The sequence below is a fragment of the Aspergillus ochraceoroseus genome, assembly GCF_002846915.1.
Source record: "Aspergillus ochraceoroseus IBT 24754 chromosome Unknown P175scaffold_1, whole genome shotgun sequence".
Taxonomy (NCBI): Eukaryota; Fungi; Ascomycota; class Eurotiomycetes; order Eurotiales; family Aspergillaceae; genus Aspergillus; species Aspergillus ochraceoroseus.
This window is the reverse complement of record NW_024468476.1, coordinates 3,772,319-3,788,306: the sequence shown is the minus strand read 5'-3', so window position 1 is coordinate 3,788,306 and position 15,988 is coordinate 3,772,319. Positions and strand designations below refer to the sequence as shown.

The 15,988-nt window shown below is 49.0% G+C and overlaps 7 protein-coding genes across 7 annotated transcripts; 3 read left to right on the top strand and 4 right to left on the bottom strand.

The window, feature by feature from the left end:
* Positions 1 to 692: 692 nt before the first annotated feature.
* On the bottom strand, positions 693 to 2,634 carry P175DRAFT_0554194 (putative UBX domain protein). The gene is made up of 2 exons (XM_040900542.1): positions 2,281 to 2,634; positions 693 to 2,222 (listed from the first exon to the last, which is right to left on the bottom strand). Exons 1-2 carry the CDS (start codon positions 2,415 to 2,417, stop codon positions 800 to 802), a joined length of 1,560 nt encoding a protein of 519 aa, XP_040756330.1. The 5' UTR covers positions 2,418 to 2,634; the 3' UTR covers positions 693 to 799.
* Positions 2,635 to 2,750: 116 nt separating this feature from the next.
* On the top strand, positions 2,751 to 3,705 carry pup3 (proteasome core particle subunit beta 3). The gene is made up of 4 exons (XM_040896419.1): positions 2,751 to 2,863; positions 2,925 to 2,943; positions 3,013 to 3,467; positions 3,544 to 3,705. Exons 1-4 carry the CDS (start codon positions 2,861 to 2,863, stop codon positions 3,685 to 3,687), a joined length of 621 nt encoding a protein of 206 aa, XP_040756329.1. The 5' UTR covers positions 2,751 to 2,860; the 3' UTR covers positions 3,688 to 3,705.
* A 226-nt stretch (positions 3,706 to 3,931) lies between these two features.
* Positions 3,932 to 5,360, bottom strand: P175DRAFT_0490018 (epoxide hydrolase; the record flags this gene model as incomplete). The annotated part of the gene is made up of 4 exons (XM_040895776.1): positions 3,932 to 4,671; positions 4,703 to 4,775; positions 4,824 to 4,951; positions 5,042 to 5,360. The coding sequence occupies 4 exons, from the start codon at positions 5,358 to 5,360 to the stop codon at positions 3,932 to 3,934; spliced, it is 1,260 nt and encodes a 419-aa protein (XP_040756328.1).
* A 1,545-nt stretch (positions 5,361 to 6,905) lies between these two features.
* P175DRAFT_0520774 (uncharacterized protein) lies at positions 6,906 to 9,846 on the top strand (the record flags this gene model as incomplete). Its single annotated transcript, XM_040899164.1, has 2 exons — positions 6,906 to 7,869; positions 7,940 to 9,846. 2 exons carry the CDS (start codon positions 6,906 to 6,908, stop codon positions 9,844 to 9,846), a joined length of 2,871 nt encoding a protein of 956 aa, XP_040756327.1.
* A 299-nt stretch (positions 9,847 to 10,145) lies between these two features.
* Positions 10,146 to 11,436, bottom strand: P175DRAFT_0451050 (emp24/gp25L/p24 family protein). The gene is made up of 3 exons (XM_040894478.1): positions 11,193 to 11,436; positions 10,739 to 11,124; positions 10,146 to 10,648 (listed from the first exon to the last, which is right to left on the bottom strand). The coding sequence occupies exons 1-3, from the start codon at positions 11,350 to 11,352 to the stop codon at positions 10,499 to 10,501; spliced, it is 696 nt and encodes a 231-aa protein (XP_040756326.1). The 5' UTR covers positions 11,353 to 11,436; the 3' UTR covers positions 10,146 to 10,498.
* A 232-nt stretch (positions 11,437 to 11,668) lies between these two features.
* P175DRAFT_0430532 (SANT/Myb-like DNA-binding domain-containing protein) lies at positions 11,669 to 13,590 on the top strand (the record flags this gene model as incomplete). The annotated part of the gene is made up of 3 exons (XM_040893428.1): positions 11,669 to 11,788; positions 11,835 to 11,950; positions 12,003 to 13,590. 3 exons carry the CDS (start codon positions 11,669 to 11,671, stop codon positions 13,588 to 13,590), a joined length of 1,824 nt encoding a protein of 607 aa, XP_040756325.1.
* A 280-nt stretch (positions 13,591 to 13,870) lies between these two features.
* P175DRAFT_0427445 (uncharacterized protein) lies at positions 13,871 to 15,520 on the bottom strand (the record flags this gene model as incomplete). Its single annotated transcript, XM_040893241.1, has 1 exon — positions 13,871 to 15,520. One exon carries the CDS (start codon positions 15,518 to 15,520, stop codon positions 13,871 to 13,873), a length of 1,650 nt encoding a protein of 549 aa, XP_040756324.1.
* Between the last annotated feature and the right edge of the window lie 468 nt (positions 15,521 to 15,988).

Genomic DNA, 15,988 nt, shown 5'->3' with positions numbered 1-15,988 from the left:
GGGTGTACTACCTTTTTTTCCCCCTTTTTTTTTTTTCTTCTTCTTCTTCTAGGGCTTGGGATTCGCATGCATGCACACATACATACATACATACATACATACATACATGCCATGAATGATGGAATGAATGCTTTGTTTGTTTGATTTGACGCCTGGAAGGCGTTAAAGCAGCATAGCATTGCACTGCATTCTACTCTCCCCTCGATCCTTTTCTTTCCTGTCTCCAGAAAGGGCAGTGGCAGGTAGAGAGAAGGGTAGATAGGTAACTAGGCTATTATGGTATGACATGGATGGACAGCAACAAAGAGCATATAAAAGAGTTCAATCACACGCGAATGACGGAGTCTGATTTTAATACCACTGGGAAATTCGACTTGTTTTTTTTTTTTTTTTTTTTTTTTTCTTTCTGCTCGCGAAGCTACTTGCTCTGCTGCTTACTTCAAGTCGTTCTTGTAATATGGATGCCGTAGTCGTATTCGTATCCTTAGTCTGGGCCTTTTTCTTTTTCTCTTTACGTAGATATATATACTTTGTGGATGGTGTTTCTGCTGGTCTACGGAGTACTTATATATAATATATATATATAATATAGAGAGAGAGGGGGGACTTGCTAATTGCTAGGTGTTGTCATAGTTTCAAGCGGCATGACGAGAAGCAAATAGAATGATTACACTCTGAAGATGGGGTTAGGTGAGAAAACAGATTGAATTCATTATGTTGGACGTATCGGTTATACAAAAGCTCGCTATGAAGATTGTCCCTTTCCCTTTCCCTTTCCTCCCCCGGCCCAAAATGCAAATCATTTCTTTCCTGGGAGTTTCAACCATTTGGGTAATGTTTTGCGCGGGCCAGACTTGTCCCCATTTCCATCCTGCTGACTCGAGCTCCCTCTTACCTTTGAACTAGATACATCTTCAGATGTGTCCATCGCCTCTGGGGGTTGCTCAACCGTTAGTTCTTGGGCTTTGGTCTGGAGCTCCGGTTTCAGAATGCCAGTGCGGCTTTGTCGCGCGGCCGGTGAGGCACTCGCATCCCACGAGAAATTTACAAGAACTCTGCCCGTCATGTTGTGGTCTTTGATTAGGAGGCTTTGGCCTGAGTCGGAAATTAGGTGATTAACAGGAGCTGCTCTTTGAACCCTTGGACCGGGTCCGCTTGTAACTCCAGAGGTTAAATTGGTCAAAATGAATCTCTCTTTGGCATATGGGGCTGCCAGACAGCTCCGTACGAAATCATGGAGGGATTTCCCGGTATCTTGCTGGCCGAATCTAGAGACTATTTGGCTCTGGTCAGGAAGTCGAACCTTTACTTCCACCTCTTTTACCAAGGCGCGCCGTTCTTCTTCCGCTGCGGCAGCGGCGGCAATCTCAGCATCTGTGGGGAGGCGTGTATTTTTTGAGGCTGTTTGGAGCCGCCGCTGGTGTAACTGGGCGTGTTCGACTGAGGGGATGTAGTCGTTTTCGTTGTAGGCAATCTGTGCAGATTGGGGTGTGTCGTTGGATGGAGGCGCGTACACAGTCACCGGTCGAGATGAAGTTTCCCGTGTTTCAGGGGTTTCGGCGCGAGAATCAGGAGGTGTGACTGAAAGGGGCTGTTCTGTAGTGACTGGGGTGTCTACGCTGGCGTCAGGTGTAGGTACAGGTGGCTGGGAGCTTTGCTCGCTGGTCTCGCTATCTTGGTCTGCTTGTGTAGTGGACGCATTCAACGGTTCTACTGCTGGTGTAGTATCCTCGGACGATTTAAAGTGCTCGTGGATCTTCATCATTGCTTCCTCTAGTGGCTGATCTGTCTTGCGGAAGCTTAACCTCAGCAATACATTTCCACTATTGAGGCCCAACTGCGCCAGTGACTTCTCAAGATCTGTCAAGGTTGACAATTCCCGATTTAGAATTTGAACGACAGGGGTTTCGTAAAACAATCGTCCTGAATTCGCGTTGCCGTAAACAGCAACAGGTACCCCTCGGCCTGTAAGGTTTCGAATCGATGTACTTCCAGCAACTCCAGCTTCAAACTTGCGCAGGATCATCCATATACTCGTTGTACTCGGGAATTTATCCGTGACGCGGCCATTCACAGCCCCTCGTGCTTCAGATGGCGGAAGCTGTAGGGCTACATTCACAACGGAGGGTGATCGAGAAAGTTGAACTAGCTCCAACTTTGCGCCAGGTATGAGTCCGGAGAGACGAAACGCTAGGGATAGATCAAGCTGTTTGCTCTTGTACCTTGAGAACGGGGGTAGAGTAAGCAACTGGGCGTGTCAATATCTGGAGATAGCCTTACTTCAATCCGTGTTGACTGGCATCCACTCCTAGCTTGGCACATGCCTCCTGCAAGATATCTGTCAGATACTTGCCAGGGGTTGTTTTGATAGTCGCCCTTCGAGCCGTCGAGTCTAGAACTACGACGTGAGAGCTCATGGTAGAGATGCCCCGTATTGCGGGGTTGGTATTGCGGCGGGTGAAGAGATCGTGATGAGGCGGTTGCAAAAAGCGGGAAAATCGGTTAGCAAGGACAGTAGAGCCAAAACATAAAATTATAATATCAGAAATAAAGACGAAGAAAGAAGATGATCGAAAATCCTCGAAGAAGAACAGGTGGTGAGAAGGAAGGCGAGGAGAGCAGACGAGCAGGCAGCGGGCGTCGCGTCATCGGCAGAAAGCTCGGTGGCAGAACGAGCTGGCAACCAGAGAGAGCTTCATCCTCCATCCACGCCTACTCTCACAGCATCTCCCTTCTCTTCTCCATCCTCATTTCCACCTCCCACACCATCTCTTCTTTCTCTTTTCCTCCTTCATAGTTAGAAATATCCTCGACGGAATCTCTCTTTAATTTTCATTTTCTCAATTCTTGTTTGTTAATCATGGTATGTGCCCCTGTTACTGCCCATCTCTCATCCCAAGAATCTAGCTGACTGACCTCTTCAGGGTTCCCCATTCGACATCAGTAGGAATCCCTCCATCTTCCCCATCCCTCCGTGACCCTGCGTTCAATGTATTAACTTCCGGTACACAGATGGCGGTGCTTGTGTCGCCATGGTGGGCAAGGACTGCGTCGCAATCGCCTGTGATCTCCGACTCGGTATGCAGGCCCTGACCGTCTCAAACAACTTCCCCAAGATCTTCAACTACGCCCCCGGAACATACCTTGGCCTCACTGGTCTGGCTACGGATGTTTCAACTGTCTCAGATCTCTTCCGGTATAAAGTGAACATGTACCGCCTCCGCGAAGAACGACACATCGCACCCCAGACGCTCGCCAACCTGGTTAGCTCTTCACTTTACGAGAAACGATTTGGTCCTTTCTTCGTCAGCCCCGTTATTGCCGGCGTGAACAACACGACAGGGAAACCTTTCATTTGTGGATTCGACAGTATCGGGTGTATTGATTTCGCTAAGGACTTTATTGTGAGCGGAACTGCGAGCGAACAGTTGTTTGGTACCTGTGAGGGTCTGTGGGAGCCGGATCTAGTATGTTTTCTTTTCTTTTCCCCGTCTTTTATTGTGGATGCCATTTGTGTTGTTAGAATCGCTAACTGTTTCCTAGTCCCCCGAAGACCTCTTCGAAACCATCTCGCAGGCCCTCCTCAGTGCTGTCGATAGGGATGCCCTTTCCGGTTGGGGTGCCCAGGTGTACATCATAGAGAAAGACAAGGTTACCCAGCGGCTATTGAAGGGACGACAAGATTAGATGGCATGGCACTCTTCGGATCTTTTGGGTTTATACGTTGTTTTTCTTCTGTCCTAATGCGAACCTCATAACCACTGGAATTTACGAGCTGAAAGCAATTTATTCGTATTGTAGTAGTTGGTATCACTGCCCTCGTAAACGTTCAGGTTTGCCTTTCATATTTAGGAAATTCCCCTTCCTTAAATTGATACGAACAAAAACATAACTCTCCGGTAATCCACGCGTTACCTTGCAGTTACATCTTTTAGAATCCATCTTTCCCCAGTACCGCCTCGTAGGCTGGACCCCCCTTACTAAAGAACGACTTCACATCGTCTACCAGTAGATCAGGCACTTCCCAAGCCGCAAAATGACCGCCTCGTGGGTACTCAGTGGCTTGCACAACAGAGCCTAACATCTGGGTCCAAGATAAAGGATACTTCATCAATTCCTTCTTGAACTGGGCAACCCCAACCTTCACACCTGCAGGTGCGGGTTTTGATGTTGTCTCCCAAGTCGAGCCATCCTCGGAACTCTCATAGTAAATCCGTGTTGATGCCGCAGGACCCGCAGTGGAGAAGAGATAAATGCTCACCCAGGTAAGAATCTCATCATCAGTCCAGGGGTAGTCGTCCGCCCACTGGTGCAGCTTGTCGTAGATCCACGCCAACAGTGCCACAGGGCTATCCTGCAGTGCGTAGCCGATAGTCTGTGGGCGAGTAGACTGTTGAATTAGGTAACCGCTTCCCTTAGTGATGTATTGGAGGATAGTAGCGAGGTAGGCCTTTTTCTCAGAGGAGAATGGGACTGTGAGGAGGGATTGGAAAAACAGGACCGGGCTCTGCCAGGGACGTGGGAGACTCATCGGGAAGAAGTTGATATGGATAGCTTTAACCTGGTCAGGGTACTTTCTGGCCATTGTTCGGGCGATAAAAGCACCCCAATCGCCGCCTTGGATGGCTACTCCCATCCCCATCTCATGAGAGTTTAGTTCATGCTTCTTTTCTTTCTTCGAAGACGGAGGCACTGAACGCACCGTATTCTTTGTAACCTAATGCCATCATGACACCATGCATTGCCTCGGCATACTGATTCAGCCCGAACCCTCTCTACATAAATTAGCTTAAGTATCAGGGATAGAGGTCAGCAAGCTCGACCTTCTTAACAGCGGAAGAGAAGCCAAAATTGGGCAAGGATGGTGCTACAACATGAAATGCCGGTTTGTTGTTATCACCCACAGTTAGCAACGGGATTACCTTGGTAGCCTCGATGAAGCTCCCCGGCCCTAAAGTCGAATGGTAGGGTTAGTCTAGAAAGTCTCTGCATGGGGGGGGGGGGGGGGGAGGGCAATAATATTGGGTTAGGAAATTCCTACATCCATGAAGGAAGAGTAGGGGAATGGCTTCCACGGTAGAGCTGGTATGATGCAGGTAATGTATTTCCAGATCGTCAAAGCCAGATACCGAAACTGGGAGAGTAAATTGAGTAAAATTGTCGTTCAACTTCCTCTCCTGTTCGCGCCAGTCGAATCTGTCTCGCCAGTGAGCTGTCAGTCGCTTGATTTTATCCAAGGGGACACCCATCTGCCATTCGGCATTGTCGAGCTCATCCGGGAGAGTTGCAGCCTCCAGCTTTTGGCGGAGGCTCTCCAACTTAGCATCAGGAACAGCAATTCGAAATGGTTTGGGAGGCATTTTAATAGACAGCAAGATAGTTCTTGTCTTTGCGAACATGAATAAGAGAGAGTAAAAAGGGGCATTTATGAGGATGAGCAAACTGAGGGGTTGGTGAGTTTCACGTGAAGGCAGAAGCCAAGTGTATGGCTACACAATTTGTACACCAATAGCCAGGGGAGGGGTTTACTGTTGATGTTCAATATGGAATATTCATTGTTCTCATATTTCTCCTGTTTTTGGAGCTCTTCTGGGCTCCTCTGCTGTTCCAAGTCCCAAGACCGCTCTTTCTTCCCCGCTGCGAGGGAAGGATGGAAGAGGAGCCATTTTGGGTCAGTTTTGGGAAGTCCTAAACTTCACAATCAGGGAATTCCCGGGCCTAGATAAGCTTGAAGAGGATTTTCACAAAGTAAAGCCTTGATAAATATATTAATCTTGAGGAATGAAGAGGTTTGTGTATGTGGGTGGATTATTGTTGGTTGCTACAACTGTATATTGATTGAACTTGGCGAAGAGGAGATCCAGAGCAGCGAAACAAAAGTATAACTACATCTCAACCAAAAGGGTGGTAACTATTAAAAAATAACAACAACAATAACAACATCTAAAAAAACATATCCACAACTATTTATTATCCGAATAATTACGGACAGACTTCAGTGGGAACTGCCTCCAACTTCCGTCCCCTACAAGTCTCCCACGTCTAGACCTGGCCATCGGCCCTCATTGGCCCCATCAACATAAGCCGTCGATTTCTCTTCATTTCCCCCTCTTCCATCAACCTCAAGTTCTTCCCCTTCTACTTTCGAACGGCTTTGTCACCGCTGTTCATTTCTTCCTCGTTTTGTTTACTATTTTGGGTTCCCTGGGCGGTACGGGGTTTACTCATTTTCACTATCACTTTCCGGTCTTCTCCAGCTAGACCTCTCTCTCCTCTCCCCGGGTGGTTCGGTGCTGTTGGCGGAAATCCTTTTCAGCTCTTTCCAAGGATAGACCTGACAAGGTTGTCCTCTCACTCAGAAATTAAAAGAGGCAGCTGGAACTTTGCTTATCCATGGAAATATTATCGGTCGTTTGATACTGAAGAGGACGACCCAAGTTTGACTATTCTATCCATATCCCAAACTTCAAAACTGGGATATTCATTCCATATCCCTATTCTTACCGAAATTCAACCTGGGACCAATTTCTGGCTCAATCGAAGATAACTCTAGCTTAATCTGCGCTCGGAAACCTTCCGAGGACGTCTGCTCTAAAGAGCAGAGCGTCCCGACCCCGCGGTGCAGGATAGCCCGTCGACCAACCAATAGTGGTGTATGTTGTTCTTTCAAGCTCATTAGGATGTGAACTTATTTGCTAACTATCCTCGATATATCAATGTAGACCGAAAACCATGCGTTTTGCCCATATTAAAGACGCGGTCCGGAATTTGTTGATCTCTTACCAGTCCCTGTCAGTGACCTGGCGTCCTCCTATAACTTAAAAAAAACCTCGAATCTTCTCTCGAAGACTCTGCCGTTTATACGAATTCTCCCTCACGAATACGGCTCGCGAACGTTGGAAGCCATGTCCGACTCAATCGAGCCGGATTGGCCCAATTTGGCTTCCGGCGCCTCTCTTTCATTTCTGTCATACAAACCTCACTGCAACCCAATAAACCCTACCTTCCGAGATGGGGACTCAAAACCCAAGCGTCGGGGTATTGAGAGCCCTAAATATACCACAATCGAGCGGATCGCGAAGCTGAAGAAAGAATTACGAGTCTTGGACACTGAGTCATTCTGGAGCGAGCTTATGGAGCATACTGCCTCGCTATGTGATGCTCAGTATGCCTTCGTAGCGCGAAGGGCTCAGGATGATGAACAGGTCAAAGAATTTAGTGGACAGAAACAAATACTTTTTGGTACGGCATTGTATTACAACGATGGATTCAAAAATGTTGGATTGCAGAGAAACCGATATTTTGCCGGAGGAAATCCTTTATCCCACATGGATCTTGAGAAACCGTGCTTGATTCCGGAGAAATTGAGTAACTTCATTTCATTCGACAGAGACAAGCTCCCATTCGCTGCAGAGGGTTACCTGGCGATCCCACTCTTTGCGGGCGCCGAATGCCTGGCTTATTTTGGTCTGATGTGGTCGGAGTCTGGATTGCAGAAACGCAGCCTCTCATGGTCTTTCCTCGAGATGATACTATTTTCCTTGGAGGATTTAGTAGTCCAGCGAATCATCGAAGACAACATGGTTACTGGTATAAACCGACCAAATGAGGTTGCAAATGACCTCGCTACCAGTCAGGACGTGATTCATGATACGGCAACCGTCTCGCATGGTGGTACCGAGTTTTCTTCCCAACATCTGAAACCCTTCGCGCGCAGCTTATCTCACGAGCTTAGAACCCCAATGCAAGGCATTGTCGGAATGTTGGATGTTATGCATGCCACTGTCCGTGAAGCAATCCAAGGCAAGCCCTCGCCAAGAGCTGCGTTTGTCTTCCAGTCACTCAAGGAGAGTATTGAAATGGTTCAAGGTACATAACTCCCCCGCCGCGATCTAGGTATTATTTTTTTCCCCCATGCTAACAGACCCTTGTGATATAGATAGTGCAAGACGTGCCGTGGAAGCGGCGGATAACGTCGTCCATGCTTATGACCTCAATATGCAAGTTCCCAAGACACCGCAGTGCGAACAGGAGAATGAATTGTTTAGCGGCGCTGTCAAGTCTCCAGTAACTGCTTCAGACAGTCGACCGAACCTTTTTATCGAGGGGAGCAATATAACAGTTAATCCTTACAAACGCCGGCGGAGTAATCCTTCGGATTGGATGACTCCCAAACATAAAATCCCTCGAGTTTCTTCGGCAAAGGAGCTTTCCCCTCGCACCGAAGAAGTCAAGAATGCGATTCATGAGAGTGACAAAATATTTAACGACTCCACCCCTGCCCATCAAATCGAGGCGGTAATGGCTAATATGGTAAACCCTCGTCCTTCACTGGCTGTTCGGCGATCGGCACCGCATCTTTTGCTAGAAGGCATCAACATCAATATCAAAGGCCCTGCCCTGCGGTTCACGAAACTTCGTGATCTACTTCGATTAGTGATCAATGAATCGTTACATGTCGGTGGAAGACCCGACCTTGTGGTTAGCAAAGAGGCTGAGTTGGGCGAGACAATCGAGGTCCGCTCGCGCTCTTCCAATGGAGAAGTCTTCTCTAAAACGATCGACTGGTCGGTGGATCCTAGAGTTCCAGATACCCTTCTGGTGGATGACAGGGATTTGGCTAAACTGATATCCTGTGTCTTTCTGAATGCTGTCAAATTCACTAATAGTGGCACGATCACCGTCAAGGCTACACTCAGTACAAAAGCCAACGATATTTTGATTACCATCCAGGACACCGGGCCAGGTATTCCCCGAGCTTTCTTGCCCAATTTGTTCAAGCCTTTCACCCGAGAAGACACATCAACCACTCGGAGTAAAGATGGACTTGGTCTAGGACTCCTTGTGGCAAAGGGTTTGTCGAGGAAAATGGGTGGAGATCTCGCTTGCGTCCGTTCCTCAACTTCAGGTCCTAACCGTGGCTCTGAATTCGAGATTAGAGTTCCCATAAATCAGAACGAGTCTGCTCGTCAAAGCGCTTCCTCAGCAAAGTTGTTAACTCCTCCCCACATGAAGGACTCATCAAGGGCGAGTAGCGCAAGCCTTACCACTCCAGACCCTTCCATTCTATCTCCATCTCTACCACCTGCGCAGCCACCAGTCCAAGAACCATCTCCGGGCCTTACAGACGACACACTATCACGCGCCCCAACCCCTGTGCGCTCTATGCCTAATGCAAGGACCTTTAGAGGCTCTATCAACGGGGATGGTTATGATAGCAAACTTGGAGAAAAGTACCCTCTCACTTTCCTGGTAGCAGAAGACAATAAGATTAATCGACGGGTACTGGTCCATATGCTCAAAAGGCTTGGCTATCAGGAGGTTTATGAAGCCTGTAATGGAAAAGAGGCCGTACAGACAATGCAGGATATCCTCGAATCCCAGACTTCGGTAAATGCGACAAGCAACTCTCAGAAGTCCATTGATCCCCATAACGGCTCGGATGATTTCCTCATCCCTGCGCCACCCAGTCATCAGAAGAGGTTAAAACCTGTGGATGTTATCCTGATGGATCTCTGGATGCCAGAAATGGATGGGTACGAAGCTACGTCGAAAATTCTTCAACTGGTCGATGAATACCGGGATCAATTGCCGTCTAGTTCCCTACCCGTCCGTCAGGGTCAATCTTTACCATCCCATTCTGTCGAACCAAATGGAATTCGGCCCCAGCCACCTACTGTCCTTGCCGTCAGCGCGGACGTTACAGACGAGGCGCTGAGCCGTGCCGCAAAAGTTGGCATCAAGGGTTACATGACCAAACCATATAAACTCATGGATCTGGAGCGGCTTATCACGGGATTCTGCAGCGACACCGCGAGACATTTCAATGATTCTACGAATATATGACATCAAAATTTCTAAGGGTTGTTTTTTCTGAAAATGATTGAAACATCCTACTGCACCATTCTTGTTTCTCGTTCTATACCTCATGATCTTTGTTTAATTGCATTTTTTTTTTGGAATATATACCTGTTTGGCGTATGGGCCACAGGATATATAGACTAGACTTTAATTTATGCTCTGATGAATAGATATTCATCATTAATGAATATGGTTGCGATTTCGGTTATTACGTGTCTGGTCTGGTCTTTCTATCGAACGAAGCTTCCGTGTGCTTTTATTTGGAATTAATCTTATAACACATTCATTAGGTTTTATATCTCAGCCATCCTCCCGAGGCATTCTTGCGCTCCTCACAAGAATTGTCATCATACACGAGAGAATGTCCTACTACCGAAGTTTGCCAGCAAGTCCCAAATCGTAAAAAATTGTACAATACAGCCATAAAGTATGAAGACGAAAGGAAAAAAAAAATAACAAATCTCGTTTCATGAATAAATCGCTAGGCAGTAAGACATATTAGTAACCGAAATCGGGTAACCACGCTCCATCGTAAAGAATCACACAGTATACGCCGTACAGTTCAACAACGATTCCGGTTCTCATCTCCTTCATTTCTTACTCTAAGCCATCACCCCATGTATATAATGAATGCTCTTTATGTCAACTTCTGCTTGATGAAGAACGACCGGAGATGGGATAGCTGCCAAGCGCAGGTAACCGACAGAATAGCCAGCTGGATCAATGTCCAACGAACAACACGCGAGTTGGTAGCTTCGGACTGATCACGGAATTCGGCTTCGCGTTCCTACCAAATGGGGAAAAAAAAGTAAAGTGTTAGTAAATAACCTCTCAATCGAATGTAAAGCGGAAAAGAAGGCTGGACAATGTCACGTACTCGCTGGAAGACCTGCTCTCGTCGTATATCCTGTAACCGGCCATTGAGGTCCTTCACCCGTTGAACGATATCCTGCATTTTACCCTTATCTTCCGACTCGATTTTGCTGGTTTCGCCAATGGCCATGTCCAGCGTGACCTTGACAGCACCGGTGGAGGCATCAGACAGCCATCCACCAGTGGCGGCGTTGGTTTCGGGAGTAAGGCAGATTCTGTGGCTACCGGCATCGGCAGCAGAGAAGGTAAACCGGCCGGAATGGCTATCTCGCTTGGAGACAACTCGGTGGTTGTCGTCGAAGGTCTCGTCGACGGTAATGAGCATCTTCATGCTGGGGTCGACGGCGAATGTGCCGGATTGCTGGTCGATAACCTCGCTAGAGTAGGTTCCTACCGCGAGGGAAAGATTAGAGATATGAGAAAGAAAGCGAATTGAATCTGAGGGAACTAAAACGGACCAACAACCAGGGTGCCCTTGGGAAGCTCCTCAAAAAAGCATTTTGTTTGGCGTCCGTCCGTGTAGAAGTAGAGGGCGTTGGTGGGAATGGCTAGGCACAGAAAGGCGTACACAGCCAGGGCGGAGGAAATCCATGAGGACGACGACTTCGAAGGAGCCATGATGGCAGATCTATGAGGGGGGAAGCGATTAAATCTGCCTAGGTGAAGCGAGCAGAGAGGGAGATGAATCCGAGAGAGATAGACAATAGCCAGTTGTTATGGTGTCCAGATCTGGCCGCCCAGGAGAAAAAAGTCTTGGCGCGAATTCTCATTCCTCCGTCGCTGCAACTTTGGGTTCATCTTGGCTTCATCTTCATCTGCATCTTCTATCAACCTCAAGGCTGTCGCTCAGCCAAAGACTGTTTCATCGCTCGCTTTTAAATCCAAGTTATTACCCGTGAGATTAAAACTAGGGGCCTCCTCTAGGTTTCCCATCATGGCTGCCGCCGATGTTCGTGACATGCTGGATTTGCCCGCGGAGGGTCAACCACGACCTCACAAGAAGCAGAAAGTGGTCGAGAAGCGACCAGGTGTGTGTGCTACACTATCTCTGAATGTAAATTATAGAGTCTAATCGTTGACTTTCCTTGTTTCGCTTAGAGGGTATAACTCGTGAACTTTACGCCTTATTAGGAGAGAGAGCCCCCCCGATCGCGATCCATGAGAACCGATACAAGGGACGCCCTAAGTGGATGAGCAAAGTTCGCGTTCGACCTTGGTATGCGGCTTGCAAGCAACAGAGGCTACGGAGTACTGATTGTGTATATTAGGCAAATGGCCCCGTTTGTAAACAGCGCTCGGTCCGACGATCTCATTCTCCGCCACTGGCAACGACAACGCGAATCGACGATTACACCAGCACTGGAGGGCCCGGGGCCTGAAGGTGATCAGACCAAAGTTGAGGAAAGCGCCCCGCAACCTGCTGAGCAAGAGTACCCGTTTGTCAAGTACAACATCAAAGCCAAGGTTCCCAACCGATACTCTACCGAAGAATACAACCGCCATTTGCGGAGTGACGACTGGTCGCGCGAGGAGACAGACTATTTGATGGACTTGGTTGAGGAGTATGACCTCCGATGGGTGGTGATTGCGGACCGCTACGACTTCCAACCACAGCCCGTCGACAACACGGACACACCCTCTACTGCGCTGGTACCCAGTAAGCGATACAGAACCATGGAGCAGATGAAAGCCCGATACTACTTCGTCGCCGCTTCTATGCTTGCTCTTGAACACCCACCGTCTGAAATGTCCGAAGCCGAGTTCGACCTCCACGAGAAGATGATGAAGTTTGACCCCGACCGTGAGCGAGCACGCAAGGAACTTGCCGCTCTTCAGCTCAACCGTACCGCCGACGAAGTGCGCGAAGAATCGATTCTCCTCGAGGAGCTCAAACGTATCACTGCCAACGAGCAAGAATTTGTCGCCGAACGCAGAGAACTTTATTCGCGTCTCGAAGTCCCCGTCAGTGTCGGCAACACAACCAACTACCAAACCAGCCAGGGTTTATCTCACCTCCTACAGACCCTCCTCCAGGCGGATAAGAGCAAGAAACGCCGTTCCCTCCTCGGCCCTGAAGGAACCATCTCCACCTCCGCGGGACAAACTCCCGCCCCCAATGTCCCCAACAGCGCCCGCGACAGCAGAGCAGATACCCCGAACGCCCCGAGCAGTGCGACTGCGCCCCCAACCAAGAAGGCAGCAGCAGCAGCAGCAGCAGCCGCCGCCGCAGCAAACAAAGAAACCGCCCAACAAGCCATCCGAACCCTCACAGCCGCCGAAGAATCCCGATACGGTGTACAACACCACGACCGTCTCGCCCCAGGTGTGCAATTCCGCAGCGATCGCGCCCAGAAACTCACACAGGCCAAATCCCATGTACAAACTCAGAAGCTGGCCGCCGCACTCGCCGAGCTCGAAGTTCCTCTCCGCCTGGTCATGCCTACGGAGCGAGTCTGCAAGGATTTCGAAAAACTGATTCACTCTGTGAATTTGCTTCTGGATGCCCGCAAGGTCGCCGAAAAGGTAGAAAGCGAAATTCGGGTGCTGGAGGCTGCAAAGGAAGATAGAGAACGAAAGGTGAAAGAGTTCCGGGACAAGGACAAGCCTGAGGTCAAGTCTGAGCAAGATGACACCCCTCTCCCTCCTTCTGCTGGTGGTGCTGGCCAAGGAAATTCTTCTGCTCATGCTCAACAAGGCGAGGTGGGAGCAACAAAGGCATCTACCCCGGCGGGACCTGGGGGTGGTGCTTCGGCACAGGGAACACCAGTAAAAGATCAAGAGGGTGCTTCTCACAAGCGATCAGCTAGTGTACTTAGCAACGTCAGTGATAAGAGCACTAAGCGGCAGAGGAAATGATTGGGTCTTTGTATTTTATAGCGCTTACGATATTTCTAATATAGCTACCTTTGGTACGAATACATGAGATTGCCGCATTTATGGAAATTGGGGTTTGGTGCTATCAATAGGTGATATTCCGTACTCAACCCCGGTTGCCGTGACGGCTCCATCAACCTGCTAAGTATACCTAACCTAGCTGTGGAAGTGTTGCATATTGCATATGGCATATTCTTTTTGCGTTATCGAAATACATTGGGAGTCACTTGCTACAGCCGGACTCAAGGGGGTTTCTGCCACTCTATTCAGGGATTGGGTGTTCTTCCAGACACTCCTCGTACAAACTGTCCCACTCTTCTAGACTTCCTGAGCTCCCTCGCCTTGAGAGTTGGTCGCATGCCCTGTCCGTTCTATTCATGCTTTGGATAGAAATCCGTCTGGTTCGAATCCATTTGGAGCCCCGTCGACCAGAAATCCTACCTAGACGTGTCCTACCACCCGGACCTTTAAGTCTCAGCACTCGGGTTGCGGTTCGCTGAATCACGGGGAACTGTTCTGTAGATGTGGCGAGCTTTGCTAACGCACGCTGCTCCAGATCACGGGCTATCTCGGCCATCTTGCGTTTGTTTCTTGCTAACTTGTCCAGGAGCTGTGTCTCCATGCTCTGGCTGGACGAAACGCTGCTTACTGGGGGCACCGGCTGTCCGCTCAAGGCCTGATCTGGGCGAACCCAGGAACAAAACCTCCACGGGTTATCTGCATTAGCTTCATTGTTGACTTCTTCCTGGTTCTTCTTTGGTTTTGCAAGAATTCCCAATAAAGGAGAGGAGGCAGAACCACAGCTAGCTGTATCATTAACATTGTTGGTTTTGAGTGAGAAGCTTGGTCCAGCCCATCGGGGAAGATTCAACTTCTGGAGAGCAGCTGCTATATCAAACCTTGGATCACTCGCTTTAGATGGGGCTTTATTGTCGTTTCCCATCCACTCTGGCTTGTCCTTAGCGCAATCATGGGATTTTTCTTCGACCAAGCCAATGGGGGGTTCCCTGTTTGAGTGGTCACTATCAGGAGAGCCATGTTTGTCTTGACGTAGCTCCCGTCCGTCATCTGTACCATCTGCCGGTATAAGCGTATATCCATACCCAATACGGCGCCCTTCGGACATCCAGCCAATACTTATTCTGCGGGGAGAGACAGGGACTTGACCCGCATTATGAGCGGAGTCGTGCCCAGGAGAGGCGACTGACCGGTTGGACTCGAATTGCTCCTTAAATTTGCTCCTCAGGGCCTCAGGTCTATCATCAGTGCAGCTCTCCGTGGCTAGTAGCTGTTCTGCTTGGGGTGAGCCATTTAGTTCAGGAGGGGTTATACGGGGACGTCGTGATGCTAGATTCCCAGCAGAATCTTGACAATCATTATGGCTTCTTTGGCCATAATGGCCATGCCAGGGCGAAAGGCTATTTTTTGGCGAATAGGCTGAATTTGGATCAGGGATAGACTGCGATCCTAGCCTCTGCTCCGATACATCCCAGCTTGAAACGTTCGATATCGGGTTGCCGATTCCATGAAGCCGATTCTCATTCCATGTTCCCGCATGGCCTCTTGGTTGGTTCTCGTCAGGCAAGTGATGAGGGGGTAGCATGTGGGTAGAACATGAGGGCGAAACTAGTGCCCCTGGGGTATTCATCTCACTCAGGTGAATCGAATGCTCATCTGTAGATATCTCTCTTTGGGGCCGATGATGTCTTTTCCGAACAGAGAGCTGCTTCTGACAGCCAATCAACGAGTCTGCCGATGTACTGTACGCCTGTGATTGAGTACAGTTAAAACCAGAAGTGCCAGAGAATCTACTCTCGTGGCCCGAGCTGGTAAATTGAACCGTCGCTTCTTCAAATCCGCCTGTAGGTATTGGATGCCTTGCGAAAGGCGTATGAATATGCGGGCGATACATCTCCTGGGCTCTTTGCATCGGCCCTTTTAACGGCCTTTCCTGAGTCCATGCTCTGGTGACGCTAGGACAAGGACTAGCATATTTACCTTTAGGACTTCCGATGTCTCCAGTGTGGACAGGAGAGGGGTGGTCCTGGTATGGTTGTGGGGGTCGATACAAGTGGTCTTGAGAACGCCAGGATGATTGGGATTCTTTTCCATCTCCGTGATTCAATGGCTGCTCATTCGCCATGCCTCTATTATCTACCATCATGCCGAAGTTCTGCTCTGTTTGGGGTTCCATGCCCGGCTCCCGATGAAACTGGCGACGAGGAGACATGGGTGTCCCATTTCGAAACCTGCCTGATGGATGCTCCATGGGGTGGACTGGATGCTTTGGGGTAGCAATGTACTGGGCGTCACTGTCATATCCCCTTTCACTCATTAGGCTACCCCCTAAGTCATTGGAGGCCACCGGTCCGGAATTGAG

What these genes read in the sequence shown, in the direction of transcription:
- P175DRAFT_0554194 (XM_040900542.1), bottom strand. Translation starts at nt 2,417, where the DNA reads ATGAGCTCTCACGTCGTAGTTCTAGACTCGACGGCTCGAAGGGCGACT. An exon ending in GCCAGTCAACACGGATTGAA is followed by an intron (nt 2,223 to 2,280) that starts GTAAGGCTATCT and finishes CCCGTTCTCAAG; the next exon opens with GTACAAGAGCAAACAGCTTG.
- pup3 (XM_040896419.1), top strand. An exon ending in GTCTGTGGGAGCCGGATCTA is followed by an intron (nt 3,468 to 3,543) that starts GTATGTTTTCTT and finishes ACTGTTTCCTAG; the next exon opens with TCCCCCGAAGACCTCTTCGA.
- P175DRAFT_0451050 (XM_040894478.1), bottom strand. Translation starts at nt 11,352, where the DNA reads ATGGCTCCTTCGAAGTCGTCGTCCTCATGGATTTCCTCCGCCCTGGCT. An exon ending in CAAGGGCACCCTGGTTGTTG is followed by an intron (nt 11,125 to 11,192) that starts GTCCGTTTTAGT and finishes CCCTCGCGGTAG; the next exon opens with GAACCTACTCTAGCGAGGTT. An exon ending in GAGAGCAGGTCTTCCAGCGA is followed by an intron (nt 10,649 to 10,738) that starts GTACGTGACATT and finishes CCCATTTGGTAG; the next exon opens with GAACGCGAAGCCGAATTCCG.